The sequence below is a fragment of the Oxyura jamaicensis genome, chromosome 4 (genome assembly GCF_011077185.1).
Source record: "Oxyura jamaicensis isolate SHBP4307 breed ruddy duck chromosome 4, BPBGC_Ojam_1.0, whole genome shotgun sequence".
NCBI lineage: Eukaryota > Metazoa > Chordata > Aves > Anseriformes > Anatidae > Oxyura > Oxyura jamaicensis.
In genome coordinates this window covers 31,025,846-31,045,173 of record NC_048896.1, presented here as the reverse complement: position 1 = coordinate 31,045,173, position 19,328 = coordinate 31,025,846, and the positions used below count along the sequence as shown (strand labels likewise).

Sequence of the window (19,328 nt, the reverse complement as noted above, 5' to 3'; positions counted from 1 at the left end):
TAACAAAGGATAACTGACGTTTCTGAGTTCTGTAAAATGTGTATTGACAGCTGGCATTTAGTTCACAACCAGCAATTAAAGTCCCGCTATGACTTGTTGCAATTTATGTAAAATTCCACAGATGTGCACTTGGAAATAATTTTAGAAATTACGTCTATCTCTCAAAATTATCAATACTTTTCTAGTATAGGCATGTTGATTTCCTGTCTCAGTCTTACACACATTCTCACCATCTGCACTAAGAAGCAGTAGTATGTCTGCTTATGAGAGATTTCCTCTGCAGGTATTGTTTTGTCTGGTTTCTTAGGATGTGAATTGCATCATAAACCAGTACCTATCTGCTGAAACCCACCCAGCTTCCTGTTGTAGAAATTCCAAGACTCTTCATGACATTCTAAAAAACACTGTAAATTGCTAGCGGTTTTATATACAAAACAATGCTTGTCATTTACTTTATAAGGAAATATTTACAATTTGCCCAAACTTTATTAATTTACATTCCCATTGCATGCACTGAGTCAATTTCTACACGCATAAGCTGACGAGTGCACTGTCATTGATTTTAGGGGTAAGACATTGCACATTATTTAATGGGGCTTAGTAGGAACTGTCTCAGTACAGCAGGAAAAAAAAAGAAAAAGAGTTTACCAGTACACACACAGTATACAGCGCATAGCAAGTTCAACAGAGATAGCACTTAGTTCAATGAATTCAGAGAGAACAGAACACCAAACCGAAGTCTGCCAAAACAGTTTCAGATTAGATATTACAAGGAAAAACAAAAACAACAAACAAACAAACAAAACCCAAAAACTAGTAAATTGCAGACTTCCTAGAAACTTTCTGTCATGTTAGAGGAGAGTGTGAATGTAGTCCATGTGATTCTACAGAAAAGAAGCTCCTTGTAGCAGTGAGTAAGATGTACCAGGTGCTATTCTCGTAACAGTAGTAGCTTAAATCTAGAAAAGCAGATCCTAAAGATGCCTTTACTTGAACAGGAAATATGTTTCTCCTGGAAGGGGAAAAGAATCAACCCAAGTATATATATATTTTTAAAAATTAAAGACAACAGATAACTTGGGAGGCTTATGTCCTGACACATATTCTGAGAGAATGTTCCAAGAGTGATACAGAATTGAACATACAGTAACACAAATCTATTGTCCTTATTACTTTTCATATCTAAAGGCTTGATATGATATTGAAACTCTCCTAAAACAGTTTTGCACTGTAACTTACAATTTTTAGCCTTAAAATTTGGGCTATGACTATATGCCAACAGTCCATGTCTGTTAACACTCAGACATGTTTTAATTCCTTATTAGAAGTTAATTTGATTTTCCAGCACTTTGTCCTTCAGTTGGCTCACATTTCAAGCCTCCATAAAATCAAATGATTCAGACAAATGTATTCTGGGCATCAGCTGTTACCAGTGGGGGTGATACTACACATCACAATTGGTACTATTAACTCAGGATAAAGCATGCATGTGCATACGTGCATGCATATTTGTATATATGTATGATGGCCATCAAATCAAATAGGTACTACGGGGAAATAATTTTGTGAAACAGTAAGAAAATTAGTAAATAACTGAGAAAGAAAAGCAGATGATTTACTCCTCCCCCCCCCCCCACCCCATGAAAACGAAGAGAAAACCACATTTCTTCTAGGATTAACCCTTCACTGTTTTTCCTTAGTCCATATCTCACAGTCACACTGCTACTTTACAAACTATTCTGCTGCTAAGCCCTGCAGTCAAAGACTGCCAATGCAGCTCCTCAAAGTTCAGACCTTGCCCACCTTGCAAAGCTCCTTCAGTTCAGTGACACTCTTTGGGAATACCCAGGTCTCAGAGAACTTTTCTGTTTTACCTTTCTTTTCCATTATAAAATCTCTTTCTAAAATCAAGCATATTCAAGCACAACCAGCCACCCTCTTAAAGCCAGGCTCAGACCATACCACTGCCTTCCTTCCACCTGTTGATTGACTTAGAAACATTAACGCAAAGATCAAGCATCCTCAGCCTTTTAGAATCCACTTATTAAAGGAACTACGACAGCACATAAGGGCAAAGAGCAGCCAGAGAAAACCTGTAGTTGGAGGAACATTTTTGTTTGCTGAAATGTAGGAGTTACCTTGCAAAATGCTTGAAATCATCAATGTGCCTTTCTTTTGGAGGGTCAGATTTTACTTGCATCTAAGACAGCTCATTTCTGTAAAGCTAGATTGCAAAACTAGCATTTAGTGGTTGGGTGTTATGAAACTCTTATGAGTACAATTTGGGTAATGGAATTTTGTGGGATTTTTTTCCCTCCTCAGTAGCATGCAAATTGCTCATTTTCTAAGAATAAAGTTTGCTTCAAACTATAGGCTGTGGGGCTCTCCTTGCTGGTCTAAATGGAATTTACTGTTTAACTAATAAAGGAATTGATGTAAAGCACAGTGTAGAGTATGGAAGGTGTGATAAAGAAACATTGTCTTTAAGGGGGTTTCATATTACCAGTGCTCAGCAGAAACATTTTTCTATTTACAGCTTGAATACAAACTCTAAGAGCTAGTGAATCAAGAGATTATTTTTTCATATGATTCTTACCAGGTTCAGTTGCAGATCGTGGCTCTGCATAACACATCACAAGAAGGGGAAACAAACAAGAAAAATGGAGTTAGAGATTACACTAATAAACAACATACTGGATGAACATATACTAAAATCTTGTAGGCAAGCACAGAATCTTTGCAGGTACATTACAAAATAAGTATGACTAAACGGTCTGCTGGTAGCAATAGTTCAATTATTATTAATTATAATTAATATAATTAACCATTATAATCACTGGAATGTGAGGAAGAGAGGTCTCTATCCAAAACTCAGTCCTGATAGACTAATTTCATGATAATTCCGCCCCCCTCAACCTGCCCCATATTAAAAGTAGCCCCATCACATTATTGTCTTACTTTTTTGGAGAATTCTGAAGTCTGGAGAGTCTTGAATTTCAATGCCCTGTCGAAACCACTTAACATGAATGGGAGGGGCTCCTCTGACCCTGCATTCCAACACCACTACCTGTCCTTCACAGGCTGTGGAGTTTTGTAGCTCCTGAAATAAAACAATCATAATTCAAATGAACCAGCTGTATTTTACATTTTAGAAAAAAATATTATTTCCTTGCATTTGTATTTCAACTTTCTCATTTTATTTTTGCAATAGTTCTATGAGCATTGCTTTCACTCTGATTACATTTGACTGAATGACTGAATAAGTTATTTTCAAATACACTCTTAACATGACTAAATATGGAGAAGGCACATAAGTATTTAATTCCTCAGACCACAAGAAGCAGGCAGTTATGGTCTCATCTTTCATTCTTCATCCACAAAGTGAAATGAAAATTCTGAAGCTAAGCACACATTGATTGACTTGGTCTTGAGAGAGCAGCTTTGCTGCTTTCAGGTCAGCCTCTAGAACAGAGTTGCTTTTCTTCTGAGCCATTTATAACCATCCAAGCAAAATCAAATGACACAAATATGATTAGGATATATTAGCATGTGTATGCGCACCTTCTGAAGCAACATTATGGCTGTAATAAATTCTTACATACGTATGAGGGAAAATGTAGTCCTATAATGAAGACCACAGTGAGAAAGGAGAAGCACTACTTTAAGTAACAGAGTTGACAGGAGACAGTCACTATTTTTGCCTATCTGAAGAATATAAAGCAGTCCGTCTTACTCCCTTTCCAGTTTATTAATAAAATTTTAGGCCTTGATGCAGCAAAGCATTTGAACTTTGGTCTAACCTCACAATTATTGGCAGTTACTATTCATAGATCTCTGTTTAATCAAATTCATAAGAATTTTGTAATGTGGACAACTACTCTTTTTGAGTTGTTCCCTAAAGTTTATATACAAAGAAATTTGTTTCAGGAAGCTGGATGAGTGTATTTTTTGTTGTTTACATATGTTTTTTCCTTCTGTAAGAAAAGTGATTTTGGTTTGATATATCCCTACTGGCTTAAACCAGGTAATATGGGATTTCAGAGACAAGAGAGCTGAGGACTGGGAGGCAAGAGTGGGGTTTTGATAGTTTCTGAGTGCGGGCTAGGCTTCTCCTATTTCCTACTCTTACTAAGATGTTGCCTGCCTGCTGACCTTGCAGCAACCACATTCTCTAATTCCTTACACCTCCTTTATTCACTCTCTTGAGATAACTACAGTTATGTGCACAGAATTCCAATGAATAACTTAAGACCTTTCCTGCCATGAGAAAGTGATATGATGGATCCAAGATGGACAGTTCAGAACAGGCCTTATATTTATTTTAGGCAATGATCTATCAAAGATCTATGAATAGTAACTACCAATAATTCTGAGGTTAGACCAAAGTTCAAATGCTTTGCTGCATCAAGGCCTAAAATTTTATTAATAAACTGGAAAGGGAGTAAGACAGACTGCTTTATATTGCTGTTCCACATTTATATGCTGTTCCACATTAACTTTTGTTTTTCTGAAGTAATAATCAGATAATTTTTTTTTATTATTATTTCAACTTTAACAAATAGTTCCTGCTGTGGAAAGGATGATTTAAGGGCACAATTAAAAACTTTTTTTCGATTAAAGTTTCATCTTAGAGATCAGGGAAATAAGCTGATCTTTTTGCTGTTATGCTTTCCTACCCAATTCCTAATTCTAAAGTTTGATTTGGGATGAATGTGAAGATAAATATTGACTTAAATAATTACTTAAGAATTATGGAGTAAAAAATTCCCGTCTAGCTAGTCCACGCTTTATATTTTAGAAGATATCCCAATGAAGAATACCTGATTTATTTATTTTTTAATTAACATAACTGGGTGGATGTTTTTTTTTTCTTAAAACAAAGAAAAGTAATTGTCTGCATTATTTGTTCTGTCAGTGAATTAATTATTGTGAATGACGCTTTATCATGATTATGATGTGCAATTGGTGACTACCTTGTTTGACTTTACAAAGATTTCTCATTGGAGAACAGTCATGGGCATAAGGCAAACCCATACAGAATATTCATGTAATTCTTCTAGTGATTTTAACAGGGTAGAGGCATACAAACTTCATTGTGGCAGCAGAAATGTATGTCTTAGGGAGTCGTTAATACAGAAAAGGACCCACCTAGTGTAAACTGTACAAATATTTAATATGAGCAAAGACTCCTGTTTTAGGATATAGCTTTTTGATATTTCCTTCTGGACTATATGAGTATGATATAAAAATCATGATGGATAAAGCATACCTTTGTAAATATAGGTGCAGAATTGACAGGCTTAGATCCATCCAGACGGTGCAGGTATGAAGTAGGGCTTTGGACCTGCAAAGCAATGCAACAATACTGTAAGAATGCAAAGAATGATGCTTTGAATAATATAACCTGCATATACCTATGCAATAATAAATAATTCTCAAATGCACAGTCTTATTATGGTGTTCTCATTATAGCACACTTGAATGACATCTCTATTTCTCTTTGTTATATTTTTGATATCAACATTTCTATATTTTCAATGAGAACTTTGTACTCAAGTGTCTTCACCTTGAAGTATTTTGTGTGTTTGATTGTTCTTAATATCATTCAAATAAGTCCTTTGCACCAAAATGTTTTTGCATCTTCTGTTATTACATCTGTTATTACATCCCTCAACTGATGTTGTAATAAATAAATCAGGGTACCTAAAACCTTATCTAGGTTAATCAAAGGAACAGAAATTAATTTTAACATGTTCAGTCTAACAGTGATTTTACTTTTATTTGCATTTAATGATTTACACATAAACCTCTAGTACCATTAAAACGTACCATAAACTAAAGAACATGGATTTTTCATATTTTTCTCTAAAAGGCACGGAGAAATGATAGTAGTATTTAATTTAATAAACAAGTTACATTCTTTTGCAATTTATATGAGTCACTATTAAGTGATATCCTCTTTATTTTTCATCATCATCAGATGTCAGGTGCTCACATGCTGTGGTGATACATGCTGCGTAACAATCCATATGTTTATTTACTTTTATGCCACATTCACAAGACAACGATCTAACTTTTAAAAATCATCATTCTTAAGAGAATAACATATGTTTATAGTTCAATGGTATAATTCAATGAATTGACAGAGTTTTTCAGGACTTACAAATTTTGAAATAAAGTTTAAAATGCTTCTAATTAAAAAAAAAAATGTAAAAATACCTGCTGACTGGGCACAGAGATAGGTTGAATTACAGCTGTGGTGACTCCAGACTTTGGTGAAGAAGGTCCTATTGTCAAAGAAACAGAAGTGGTTTTCTTTTGGGCCCTGCAGAAAACAAACAAACAAACAACAACAGACAACTTTATAAATATGAAATCAGAATATGTTACTTAGTAACCACTAAGCCAACTTGTATTTTCTGCATTTTCAATACTTTTATTCAAACTGGTGCTGATTCCATACTCATATCTGTCTTACATTTTTATTTTGACTATAAGGCAATTATATATCTCATTATCAGTGAAAAGATCAGCACTGGAGAAAGCTTGAGTAGAACCCAATCTTTGGCTAATTTATGCTTTCATAGTAAAAAGTACTCTTATAAGATAAAAACTAAAATATATTTTGTTTCTTTGATTCTAGACCTCTGCATATTTTTCTGGAGGCACATTGGTAGGTGGTTCCAACAAAGATTTGATTAACAGAAAGTTACTTCTAAATATGTAAAACTTGATTATCTACATGAGTTGTCGGTAAGGGTAGACTTCTCAGAGAGAATAAGCACAAGTCTACAGTCATAATACTGCACATTTATATCACTTGAGATGAGAAAAGACAAGACATACACAAATACAACCCAGATGCTTATTCAGATGTAAAACTACCAAAGATTTTCCAGTGCCGCTCATAAAGAAAATTAGAACAGCATTGGTTCTACTTTGCACACTTACTGTGGCATAGCTCCAGATTTTGATTTGAAAACTAAACTTTCACTCTCTGAATCTGTGGAACTGGCACCTGGAAAAGAAAATATATTCAATAATCTTTTACTGATGTCTTTGATGTTTATATTCCAAAGGAACAACTGTGCATTTTACTTCAAGTGACTTGTACTATGCACCATAAGTAAAGACCTTGTAATATAGTGTTGAGAATTCTCTAATAAATTAATGCAGTTTTTATCTGATAAAACATTGTAACTATGTACTTCAGTTACAGAAGTCATGTCCATGTCAATTGCAAACCATTTTCCTTAGGCTTTTAGCTGTATTCCTTGAAATTAAAAAAAAAAAAGATGAAAAAACTACTCTACTGGAAATGTACAATTTTATTTACTTGAATGTAAAACTTTAAGCTTAAGAAAACATATGTCTTATATACAGATAATAAATCTTCAACCTTAATTAAGACTACTCAGTATAGCAAGACATTTCCAGACTAAACTTGCTATCCACTATTTCCACAGTTCAGACTATTTACATTGATCTATACATAACATTTACATACTGGTGTTCCTTGCCAGTGGAAGTCTTGATATAATGTATGTGTTTGGAAATATCTTGAACTCACTTGAAGAAAAGATAAGAAACCATTTGTGCCCATTGTCTTAATTTTTCTAGTAACAACTGGAACTACAAGCAATATTTATTCTAGACATTTATGCAGCACATATCATTCCTCGAAGGATTTATGCATAAATATGCATAGCTATATTTGTAATACAAATCCTAAGCAAATCACATACAATATGCATAGCATAGCATAGCTGGCATAGCATAGCACAGTGTAGCATAGCATAGACTGACTTACAGTGAAACAGAGATTGAACTCAGGGACTAAAGTACACCATTTATTTACAAAGTTTAGGCTACAAAAATCAAAGCAATAAGCACCACAGAAAAGGTAAGAAAAGAGAAGCAATGTCAAGTGAGCAAGGTGAATCTATGTGAAAGTATTTCTCATGAGCAAAGGATAAGCAAATCTTGTGTGGTTAGGGTTGCTGTACAGATGAAGGTGTGAGGCAAAGTCATCAAGATTATTAACATTATTAATTAACATTATTAACATATTTGAAGATACATCAACTGAACTAAAAGTCAGTTAATATAATCGTGACATAATACAATTACTCACAATAAATAAATAAATGAATAAATAAATAAGAATTTTACTTGTGGCTGAGACTAACTTTTTTTTTTTTCAGAAAAAAAGAAATCTTGCATTATGACTAATTTTGAAGTCAAGAAAGATTTTGACAACTACTAGCATTTGATTCTGGACAAAACCAGTATGACCGATTTATAATCTGACTTAAAGTCAGTGTGCTGAATATGAAGAATTACAGCACATTCACCCATGACTGAGGAGGACTCATCTGAGACTGTCACATTTAATTGCATTTGGAGGAAGTTCAGAACTGACAAAGGAATTACCGTTATCCTGAAAATCATTATCGGTAGAACTAGTCAAATCTTTTATTTACAGAGGCTACTTAAAAGCTACCTTATAGTAAAAGCTCTGCTTGTTCCTACTTCTGCATTTTTAATTTTCCTTTTACACTAACTAAACAGTAATCTGATGCTTGGAATATCCATTGACATATCTGAATTAATATGATGTGGTGTTCAAAATGTATTGCATTAAAGGAAGGCTGGGAAACACTGTACAAATACCACTAAAGCAAATGCAATCTTAACATGCAGAACCATTACCAGAAGTAAACTTCAGCTTCGTTATCATTCCATGTATGTGTTGAGTGTCTTTTTATTTCACCTCTTACCTTCAATGAATATTTCAGCTGACGTACTATCAGAACCAAGGGGATTTGAGGCGAGACAAGTATAGCGTCCAGTGTCGTCTTCAAAGGCTTCTGCTATAATTAGTGAATGAAGCCCTCCACTTCCAGAATGGATTTGAATGTCGGGAGAATTCTGGAGTTCTTTTCCTTCACAGAACCATCTGTAGCCCACACACATTTAGAAAGACAAAGGAAAAAAAAAAAAAGAACATAAAAGATTGGTTCAGGCTCATCACACAAGAAGACACTACACTGCTGCAAAAATCTAAATTGCTATTGAAAGCAGCACATGGTGCTTTGAAGTATTTAATGGCATTTGCAAAGAAATAACTTGCTGGCATCAAATTTCTTAAAGAGGCAGCGAGACATTTCTGAGTGTAAGTGAATTGTACACACCTACAAATTAAAACCCTGTCCTATTCAGGTAGAATCAATGCTTTCTCCATATCCCATGTACCGGCCTGCTTTGACTGCAGTCTAATCCATTTCAATTTAACTTGCTTCTTTCGTTCTAACACTCACTGATTCTCCACAGAGGATGTTTGATTTTTGTCTATCATGCCCAATCAACCTAATATAATCACATGGTACAGATTCCATCTTGCTAAACTTTAAACAGATTTAATCCAGCCTCAGAGCAGGAGCATAAGCTGGTTTTCTAGGCCTGGATTTTTATATATAACATGTGCTCTTCTACCAAAAAAGGGTATACTCCAGCAAAAATGCTGGTTTCAGGTACAGGCAAAAATAAGTACTTATCTAGGGTGATATACTGCTACACAAAAGCACAGCCTACGTTGTTTATGTTGGAACAATAAAGTGTTTGCCAACGGATGCTGCCTGGAGAGCTAGTCCCAGTTCTCAGCCTGTGCCGCTGCCATGAAGGTACCAGCTCCCATCTTTTTCTGTTTGATTCTCTCAAATCAGCTACTCCCGTTCTCATAGGCTGCTCCCTGCTTTACCCATATCCCCAGCAGCCCAACAAGTATGAGAAGTAGACAGCTCTTTTTAGCACTGGGTGGCTCTTTTTTTTTAAAGGGCAGCCTTGCGCTTTTGTGAGGGCTGGTAGATCAGTGAGTCACTAAAGGAAAATAGTTAGGGAACAGCCTTCCTGCCATTTTCAACCTTTCCCTGCATCCTGAAAACAAATTAAACAAAGTAGCCCCAAGGAGTTACAAAACCGTCCCATACCTATTTAGGAAAAGCTTGCAATGCTACAGGATGACAGCATGGAATAGCAGTCAGTGAGCAGCCTTGAGAAATGAGCTGCCTCACTTTTATTGCTTATTGTTTCTTTTTTTTTATTATTATTTTTATTTTTATTTCTAGTAAAGTATGCAGAACTGACAGAAAACTTTTCACAAAATTCTCTTCTGAAAACATTAGACTGTACAGCTTGAAAATTCATGTTTATTTCAGAACGCAGAGTTAAGAAACCTAACAGATTTGCACATAAGACAATTCCCCTTAATGACTCAGAACTGTGGGCAAACCCTCTGTGTTTATGAACAATGGGCCTTTCATTTCTGAAGGCTAAAAAAAAAAAAAAAAAAAAAAAAAAAAGAAACGTTGATAGTGACATTAAAACCATATGTAATGCTCTTCTGTAATTAAAAGCCCAGCAAGTTCCTTTTCTGCCTCTTATTGTGCCCAGAAAGTGCACACGAAGTATCATTTTTGGAAGGAACTAACAAACTTCCATTTGTTTACTCAGCAGACCCCTTTGGCCTACTTTTACAACTGTTGGGCTTGGAGACCAATTTATTCTGTCAGCTCAACTGCCAAAATTAACATTTCTCTCCCCCCTCCTCCCCGTCCTTTCCTCTCCTCATCACAAGTCCTCCCTCTCCCAGTGCGAGGACCTCTGCTACTATTTCTACTTACTCGTCCTTCAGAGGCCTAACCTCCGCGAAGCCTTGCCTAAGTTCCAGTTCAAATGATATGCACAAGAGAGAGGCTAATTCAATTTCTAGACAATCACAGACAAGAGCCTGTAATATGAGGCTCTACTTAACCATTGGTTCTATTTTTCTTTCCTTCCCAGAAACATCCTGCAAAGGAAACCCTCTCCTCCATGCTTAATTATTTTCTCAGATCGATCCTATCTTAGTTTCATGTAACTTGGGCGGCTTTCCACTCTTTCCCAAATTCCACTCTTTCCCAAATTCCACCCATGTTGAAGAAGCTGTGATAAGCACTTAACGCTAAAATAGAAAGCCCACGTACACATTTTTGTCAGGTGATGTTTAACAAGCAAGCTGCTTTCTCCAAAAGGCAAGTCCTACACACTTCCTTGCCTTATGCATGTCCGCAGCTAGCCTCAAGCAGCGGGCGCTGCCCCTCAGCACTTGTTGGACTGAGCCTCACTGCAGCACGCCAGCAACATCCCACCGACAGCAAGCCCCGGCCTGCTACGTCGCACACTGCCTGCCACATGTTGACTAACACGTTAGCTATGCCATGCCATACAGAATTATCTCAGCCACCGTGAACGTGATGTGTGAGGACTGGAAAGCAGGCCCGACGTCTGCCTGCACTGCTCATGGTGGAAAGAACCACTCACATTCATAACGTGAATGTGTTGAAATGAGGAATACTGGAATAGGTTTATCTATATTCTCTTTCCTTCTCCAATTGTAATTTTTTTCTTGTTTATCTACAAGTTGATAGAAGGAGAAGATTAATTAATGTGAGTTACCTTTGGATATTACATCAAAATCAAGTGAGGAAGAAAATACTCAACTGAAATATCCTGCAAGAACTTGCTAGTTGCCAGATCAGTTCACCAGAGCTTATGAAAGAAAAAAAAGCTAGCTAAGAAACGTAAATGAAGTATTTTTTGCCAAAACACTGACTAAATTTTAATTTTCCATCTTACATATAAAGCACCAAATTGCTATCTACAGGCCTCATCAGCCCTCCTGCCATCACACTTGGAATAGTCATGGCAAGATTTCCTGCTCCTTAAGACTGAAAAGGGTTCAAAGACAAATATTTGAAGCATTTTCTCTTTCTGGAGAGGGATCACCAAAGCAAGCAACAAATCACTATCAAAGGGAGTCTAAGCCAAAGAAACCTGAAGGACTCATGGCTAAACACAGAAAAACAGCCACTAAGCAAGTCTTACAGGAAAATTCCATCTGTATGCTAACTGGGAGAGCACTAACTCATGTCCAGTCTATTCCAGCCTACTGAACCTTGAGGGGATAGGAGGATTACTACCTAGGTGTCAGAAGATGATAATATTGCTTCTGGAGAGCCAAAAAGCCCCAGTCCAAACCAAAACCAAAAGACGCTGGAAGTAACACAGGAATAAATCCACTGCCCGTGCTTTGCAAAAAAGAGAATTCTCTGTATAGAGGACATCAGTTTAAAGATATGTCTGTATCATAAGCTCCGGTTAGCAAAGTACAGAAGTGATCTATTTTTTATGCCTTTGAGAACCTACAACAAAGTGTGCAGACAGAAACAAAACAGACAGAGGTGTTTTTGCATATGTGTGTACATTGTGGAATAAGGACTTGAGCTTGCATCCTATGTTCATTCCTGTAGGCCATGTTAGTGTTCATGCAAACTTGGAGAGCTGTCCCCTTGAAAAAAAGAACAGTAAGCGATGTAATGATGCCAGAAGAAGGCAAAAAGATCAAATAAAATGCATATACATTTTATGTAATTGGAATTTACTGTACCAGTCATTAACACTTAGGAAATTTCAAATTGCACCGACTTTCTCTGATCTTTACTTCTTTCTTCTTCATTATCTTTCCTCCATTTTTCTTCCTGTCTGCATTTCCACTGTACCACTCTCTGCCTTTCCTGTTCTGCAGCTATGCTTAGTCTGACCTACACTGTATCTACTGTACGTTAATATGATAGCAATTAATGCAGGCACTGAAACACAATCACTAGACTGGAAAGTCAATTCTCCAAGGAAGCAAATGTTGGTAGCGGGGGAGCAATGGTTAAGAAACTTGCTTTTCCTGACTCAAACCCTATTTATCTTTTCCATGGGTTACATTATGGGATGACAGCAAAAAACAGTTGCCAGGTGAGAGGCAGTTCATGCACGCTAACATCAGGTAGCAATTCACACGTCTTTCGTTTTCACTCTTCTTTTCTTTATGCCCTCACAACCTCCATGTATGGAAATACATACAAGCACGTGTGTCTGGGATTTTAATGACTGTGAACAAAATATAAACAGAGCTGAACAGTACACTGACTGAGTGAGCACCAGGGCCTTAAGAAAAACAGTTCAGGGTTCTCTCTAATGCATAATCCTGCTGGAACTTGTGTTTTTGGAGAGCCACTGAGGAATAGAGAGGTTTTCTTTTCTGCACACTCTTTAAAGTTAATTTAAAATGGCAGCTGAAGTGAAACTTTAAGATATAGCCTTAGGGAAGAATTATAACAGTGAACTCTGACCACTACAAAAAGTGGAGAGAGATAAGTTGTAAATTAAAAAGTAATTTTATCCTTAGTGGTGTTAAGTATGTCCAGCAAGAAAAGTTAAACTGAAATATGTTAACATTCCAGAACTGGCAGAGTCAGCGTTCCCATCACTATCCCATATAACTTCCATTTTGTAAAGTCTGCATTCAAGATAAACAGTCCAATAATTCCTGACTGTAAAATATCACTAAAGAATCATTATAATATTTTTTTAAAATCATATTTGTCATAAGATTTAGAGTCTAGTAAACAGATTATTTCAGATGCTTGCTATTTACACACAGCTCTTTTTTTTTTTTTTAACTAATTTTTAAAAATATGGTATTTTTATGCCTTTTTGTTACAAGTTATTTGTAATGGAGCACCCTAGTCCAAGCAATTGTGAATATATTAATATAAATTATTTGAGTGAAGATACTTGGAAGTATGACTACATCTCTCGGTAAGTCTTCACTGAATTTAAGGTTCAGGACAATATCGTCTGGAAATACCAATCCTTTTTTTTTCCTACTTTTTTAATTTTTAAAGGAATTCTTACAGCAGTCCTACTTAGATTCATACATTTATTCTCTTATTGAAAGTCTTAAAGATGGGGCCTTAGTAATTTAAGAAGATAAACCTTTTATATACATATATATATATATTTATAATAATTTGACTCTACTACAGAAAACTACAGAGAAGAATGAGTTAAAAGATACAAAACTATTCTAACTCAGTAAAATTTAATTGTGATAGATTGAATGTCTCTGTATTAGACCTGCATTCTTATAAAAACCTAGAAGATATGCATGATACAATACAGTAATGGAATAACTGAATGTAAAGGAAAAAACAGGGAGATTTGAAGAACAAAACTGAGTTACTTTCCTTGTCTATCATAAACCAATTTAATACTATTTTTTTCTTTACAGAAGCCAGAGATAATATACCATAATGAAAATGGCTTTATTTAGACATGTAATCCAAAGCTATTTATTTGTGATTAATAAACTTTTCTGCTATAGGAGGCTGTGCAAGAGGTTATGGTAATGTTCTGTTCACTACTGGCTACTCCTTGCAGGAAGAACTTTTTTTTAAAAAAATGGGTAAAAAATGGGGACTTTTTTTTTTTAAAAAAAATTAATTTCATTTTAAACTCTATGATTATATGGAAAATATTTAAATGTTTAGAAAACCAATGAAAATTATCTAACAAATTTCTTGTTGAACTGGCTTCAAAAGCCTTGTAAATACATTTATGACATAATGCAAAGAATCAAGGGAAGCGACGCGTGTCATCCATGGTATTCTGGTGCCTGGGCAAATGGTATTTCACAAATGTATCCAGTAGTATCCAAATGAGAGATCATATTTCAGGTAATCCTGCTTCATCATGCAGAACAAAGGTATCTATGCTGTTCTTACTGAATAAATAAAATTGCACGGAGATAATCTTTCACAGGCCAAAAAGAAAACAAAAAACAACAAAACAGTCAATATTGAAGAAAAAGCCTTTAGGTTTTCTTCTCTAACCAGAATTAACAAATATCTTATGTTTATACAGCAACTTCTTCTAAAACATATTGTGTATACTGCAGTCAGCCTTCATGTAGAAAATAACAGAATGCTGAACTGTATGATGAATTACTCCTACTCCGTTCCTGAGGTCCAAAGTTTAAATCTTACCTCACATCATATATTATCTTCGCCCTTTGCCCCAAAAGATTTATCTTTTTTCCTTATTTTTGGCCATCACCAAAACACAAAGTAGCTTACTACTCTTGATCTTTAGCTGCATGTTTTTTTCAGAACAAAAGTCTTGGCCACGTGTAGGTATAAACCATAGATTTCACAGTTACAGAAACCTTACTCAGAACTTTCTTTTCTGTATTTGAGAACAAGTTGGTGATATGTTCTTTTCAGAAGCAGCAATTTAACTGACAAATACATGTGGATAAATAATTCAGTTCCTTCTAGATGTGGTTAATCATCAGATCAAGGAAGAGAGAAAATACTGTGCAATTTAGTTACCAATTATGTAAAGCAAACAGCAGACCTTTTACTACAAGCATGTTGATTATTTACCACCCATGCAGATAGTTATTTAAAAATAACAAATCCTTCTCATTCCATTGAGTAACTTCTCTAACTAGTGAATTCATGGCCATATAAACTCAATTTTTGTGTTCATATAGATAAATAAAATGCATGAATAAGTGCTTGAAAAGGAAGACAACAACCTTGCAGATAATAAAAACAAGAATAATTTATAGACAGTTTAATGTACTAAGATTTTCTTGCTTTTATCTATAGGGTGGACATTTTGGAGAACTGTTCACTCATCATATAAGTGGTACTCTGCTGTAGGTTAAATTAATGAGATTCTTTATAACATTAATTTCCTTCAGTTCTACCCTACTGTAGAATGAGTGATTAACAATATTTAATGTAAAAATTTCACTCCATCATTTTATGTTAGACAGTTCATTGACACTTTGCTGTTTTCTGAAACATTATTTTGGTTTTGGAAGCTTCACGTCTACGGGAAGATGTATTATGTAATCTTCAAGGGGAAGATGTATTATGTAATCTTCAATCTGACTGAGAATGAGTTCCTAACAACTCAACTGTACATCTGAGATATAAGTCCCACTGAAAATGGGTGTCATTGCTGGCGGACCTGCTTTAAAAGTATGCAAGATGCATTATCACATCAAAGGCAGGGATTTCAGAACAAAGCCATGATTTTGGAATTCCTAAAACTCTCCTGAAGTGGCTTTTGAGATGAAATGCTGTCTATGAAGAGGTGGCTAGAGCATCTTCACACGAACTTAAGAAATAGTTCAGCTGTCTCAGAAGTTAGCTAAGCTGAGGAAGGATAAGTTGAAAGAGTCAAAGGGAGAAGAACTGCACTCCTCATCAGAAGTCAGAGTAGGGCACCTTGCTCAATTGCAGAGTCAAAAGAACTCTTAAGCTGTAGCTCCACCACAACTACAGCTTTGTACAACTACACCACAACTACAATAATGAAAACACTCACTCAAAAACTTGGATGGTTGTGCTTGAGAACACGTAATTTTTTCAAGGCTTTGTTACATGGTGTCATTGAAATAAACTTCAGAAAAAAAGCCAATACTGCCTCACAGCAAAATACCTTCAACTTTAAGAGGCCAAGCTGTTAAAGGTCAAGACCAAAATATCTTTAAGATTAATGTTTAAGAACACATACATGTTTTCTCATTTTCATTACATAGGAGATACTGCAAAATAACTGAACAGTTACACATTCTCACTTGTTCTTAGCCACCAAATTACACGACATACTTAGTTTTGGAAAAAGATTTGGAAAACAATTGGTTTTTTCATAAATACATCAATAAAACCATCTGCAAACTCTCTGGGTTTCAGAGTTAAATCAAAAAATTAAAAATTAAAAAATGGATTGTAATCTGGGTCTTTCATTTGTAAATTTGTTTAAATTGTTTAAAATGCATTAAAGAGGACAATTCTTTGGCATTCTGACCTATCTACAAATGCAATTCTCCACAATATGTTAATAAAAATAAAACAAAAGCCAAAAAGCAGGGCAGCAGATACAGAAAAGGAATGTTCATACAGTAGTTTTGTTGTATATGTACCTGGATTTCAGCATATTTTAGGCTAAAATCCATAGGTTCTATGAGCAGTGAGATGAAGAATTAGAGTACAATTACAAATTAAAACAAGCAGTGTACATACAGATAAAAATGGACATTCTTTTAATTTCTTAACATTTTACACAACTTTCTATTTTTTTCTTTTTAGGTTTCATATTTCTCCCAAAGCTTTTTTTTTTTTTTCTTTGAAAAAGTTATATATTTCTATACATTTTTATCTTTACTGCAATATAGGCAATAGCATGCTTCCAACCGCAATAAACATGGAAACTGCTTCCATGTATCAAAGATGGAATGGGTTATAAATGTCAAGAATGAGTAACTGCCCTCCTGAAGTCTGACGATAGCTGACTGTGCAGTTCTGCCCCTAATACTGTTGTAGATGCTTACATTTTTTTAAAAATATAATCTAGGTTTAAATGATTATCACATATAACCCTTAATTTTCCACACTTTTAGAGTTTTATACTCTAGAGGATTACCACAGAACTGTGAAATGCTCTATACAGAATTCATCACTGAACAACAGAAAATACCCAGCACGTGAAACACAAAGCATTTGCATTTAACTAGTTAATGTATAAGGAATCCCTATAGTTTTAGGGCATGGAATTCCAGATACCGAGCAATAATTTCTTTCTTTCTGACAGGTAATTAAAGTGAACGTTTTTGTACAACTTCCTTCTTGGGCCTGGAATATCTTACCCTGAAGTCAAAGAGTGGTAGACATTATCTGCATTTCAGATTGTTCCACTAATTCATTTGTCAGGATGTCAAGCAGCCCCCTTCAGCTGGTGTCTGTAGTTATGCCAGCAGAAATTGATTTACTTGCTGTTTTGTTTCATGAAAAGATTATCATCTCTTTCCAAAAAACAGAATATAAGATTTCCAAAGTAGAGACGCTGCTCCATATTTTTCACCCTCTGGCTAAAGGAACCCTTTGCCACACTACTACTTGCAACAATGCAGGAAATACACGCATACAATTTTTCTCTCCAAGGATAAAAAACTCTGCCAGTTTTGTTTCCTATTGAGCTTCCTCAAACATTGCTTAAAGGAAGTTATAGTAAGACCTCTCATACATTTTAAAATGCAGTCTTCAAATGGAACCAGCCCCATATGAAGAGCTAAAGGTGGAGGAAGCAAGTCAGAATAGAGTTACAGTTCAGTTCATCAGAAGAAACACATGAGCATGTGGCATTAGAGATAACATCCCACTTCCATAGCAGTCTATTCTCAGCCTCTGAGTGTGCTGGAAAAGCCAACAACAACAGCATACTACGCCTTATTTTATTCCACCCTTCCCTCCCCTCATCCGATTTTGCCATCGTGTTAGGTCAGACATGTCCTCATGTATTTTCACTAAGACCATTCATCCACCACAATTTCCCAGAGTGTCTATCACGTGGCACCTATCTTACCGCATATGAGCACTGGACCACCTGGTAACAGCAGTCTGGGTGGGATCTGATGGTTCAGAGCAACGGTTCCCTCTCACCTACGCATGTCGGCAGTTGTGCAATGAATGCTCTTTCTTCCTGAGGCTGCCCAATAAAATGTTCCTCTAAAGAAAAGCTCTGCCAACAGGACTTTGAGCACTGCAACAGTAATGGAGCATGAGGTAATTAGATATGTTTTATTACTGAGAAACAGAGGTTAAGCACTTTGTCCATGGTCACCCATGACATGCAAGAGCCAGGTCAGAACCTAGCTTTCACTGCCTTAACTTTAAGACCACCTTCCAGATGCTGACTAGGTCTCTATAGAATAAGAATAAATTCTGACCTTGCATTACCAGATGTACTGTAAAGCCATAAAATTATTATTCAGCCTTTTAAATAATTGATCAGATTGGAATGAACAGGCTGATGTAAATTATTATACAGCACTGCATGGCAACGCTTGGAAATTATTAAATATTGGAGCTTAATTCTTAGGAGTCTGTTTGCCTGTTGTTGAGGAAGGGCTTGATATGGCTGACTTCCCTTAATGCTGAAGGCAGTTACACACATAAATCTTCTCTGGTGTGCACACCAAATAACTGCAGCTACATTCACGCAAATGGCAGATAGCGTCCCTTGGCATGCATACACCTAGGCTGACATCAAGTTACCACTTCTAGTACCTGATGGGAGATTAACATGATCTCAGAAGGGAAGAAAAGAAAGAAAACTAGAAGCAGTGAAGACAGTTACAGTGGGTTAGAAAAAATAAATACTGAATAATCACATGGAAAATGCCAAACATTTTTTAGACCCCAAGAACTGTTGAGGCTTGTAGGACTAACACAATTGCCTGTCTAGCTGAAATGGAATGCATATTGTCCATAACTGAAATGCTGCTTTTTGTATACTTCTTAGACCAGAAAAAGATCTCGAACTAGAATACTATAATTATTTTATCCTATGTGTAAGGGAACCTCTTACAGAACCGCTAGGTA

The 19,328-nt window shown here is 35.7% G+C and overlaps 1 protein-coding gene across 9 annotated transcripts in view; it reads right to left on the bottom strand.

The window, feature by feature from the left end:
• Positions 1 to 19,328, bottom strand: part of PALLD (palladin, cytoskeletal associated protein) — a 197,729-nt gene that overhangs the window by 122,443 nt on the left and 55,958 nt on the right. For all 9 annotated transcript variants that reach the window (XM_035326429.1, XM_035326428.1, XM_035326427.1 and 6 more), the window contains 6 exons: positions 8,781 to 8,959; positions 6,952 to 7,018; positions 6,220 to 6,325; positions 5,270 to 5,344; positions 2,959 to 3,100; positions 2,597 to 2,620 (listed from right to left, as the gene is read on the bottom strand). In XM_035326429.1, the coding sequence (XP_035182320.1) occupies positions 2,597 to 2,620; positions 2,959 to 3,100; positions 5,270 to 5,344; positions 6,220 to 6,325; positions 6,952 to 7,018; positions 8,781 to 8,959 (593 nt within the window). The remainder of the gene's footprint in view (positions 1 to 2,596; positions 2,621 to 2,958; positions 3,101 to 5,269; positions 5,345 to 6,219; positions 6,326 to 6,951; positions 7,019 to 8,780; positions 8,960 to 19,328) is intronic.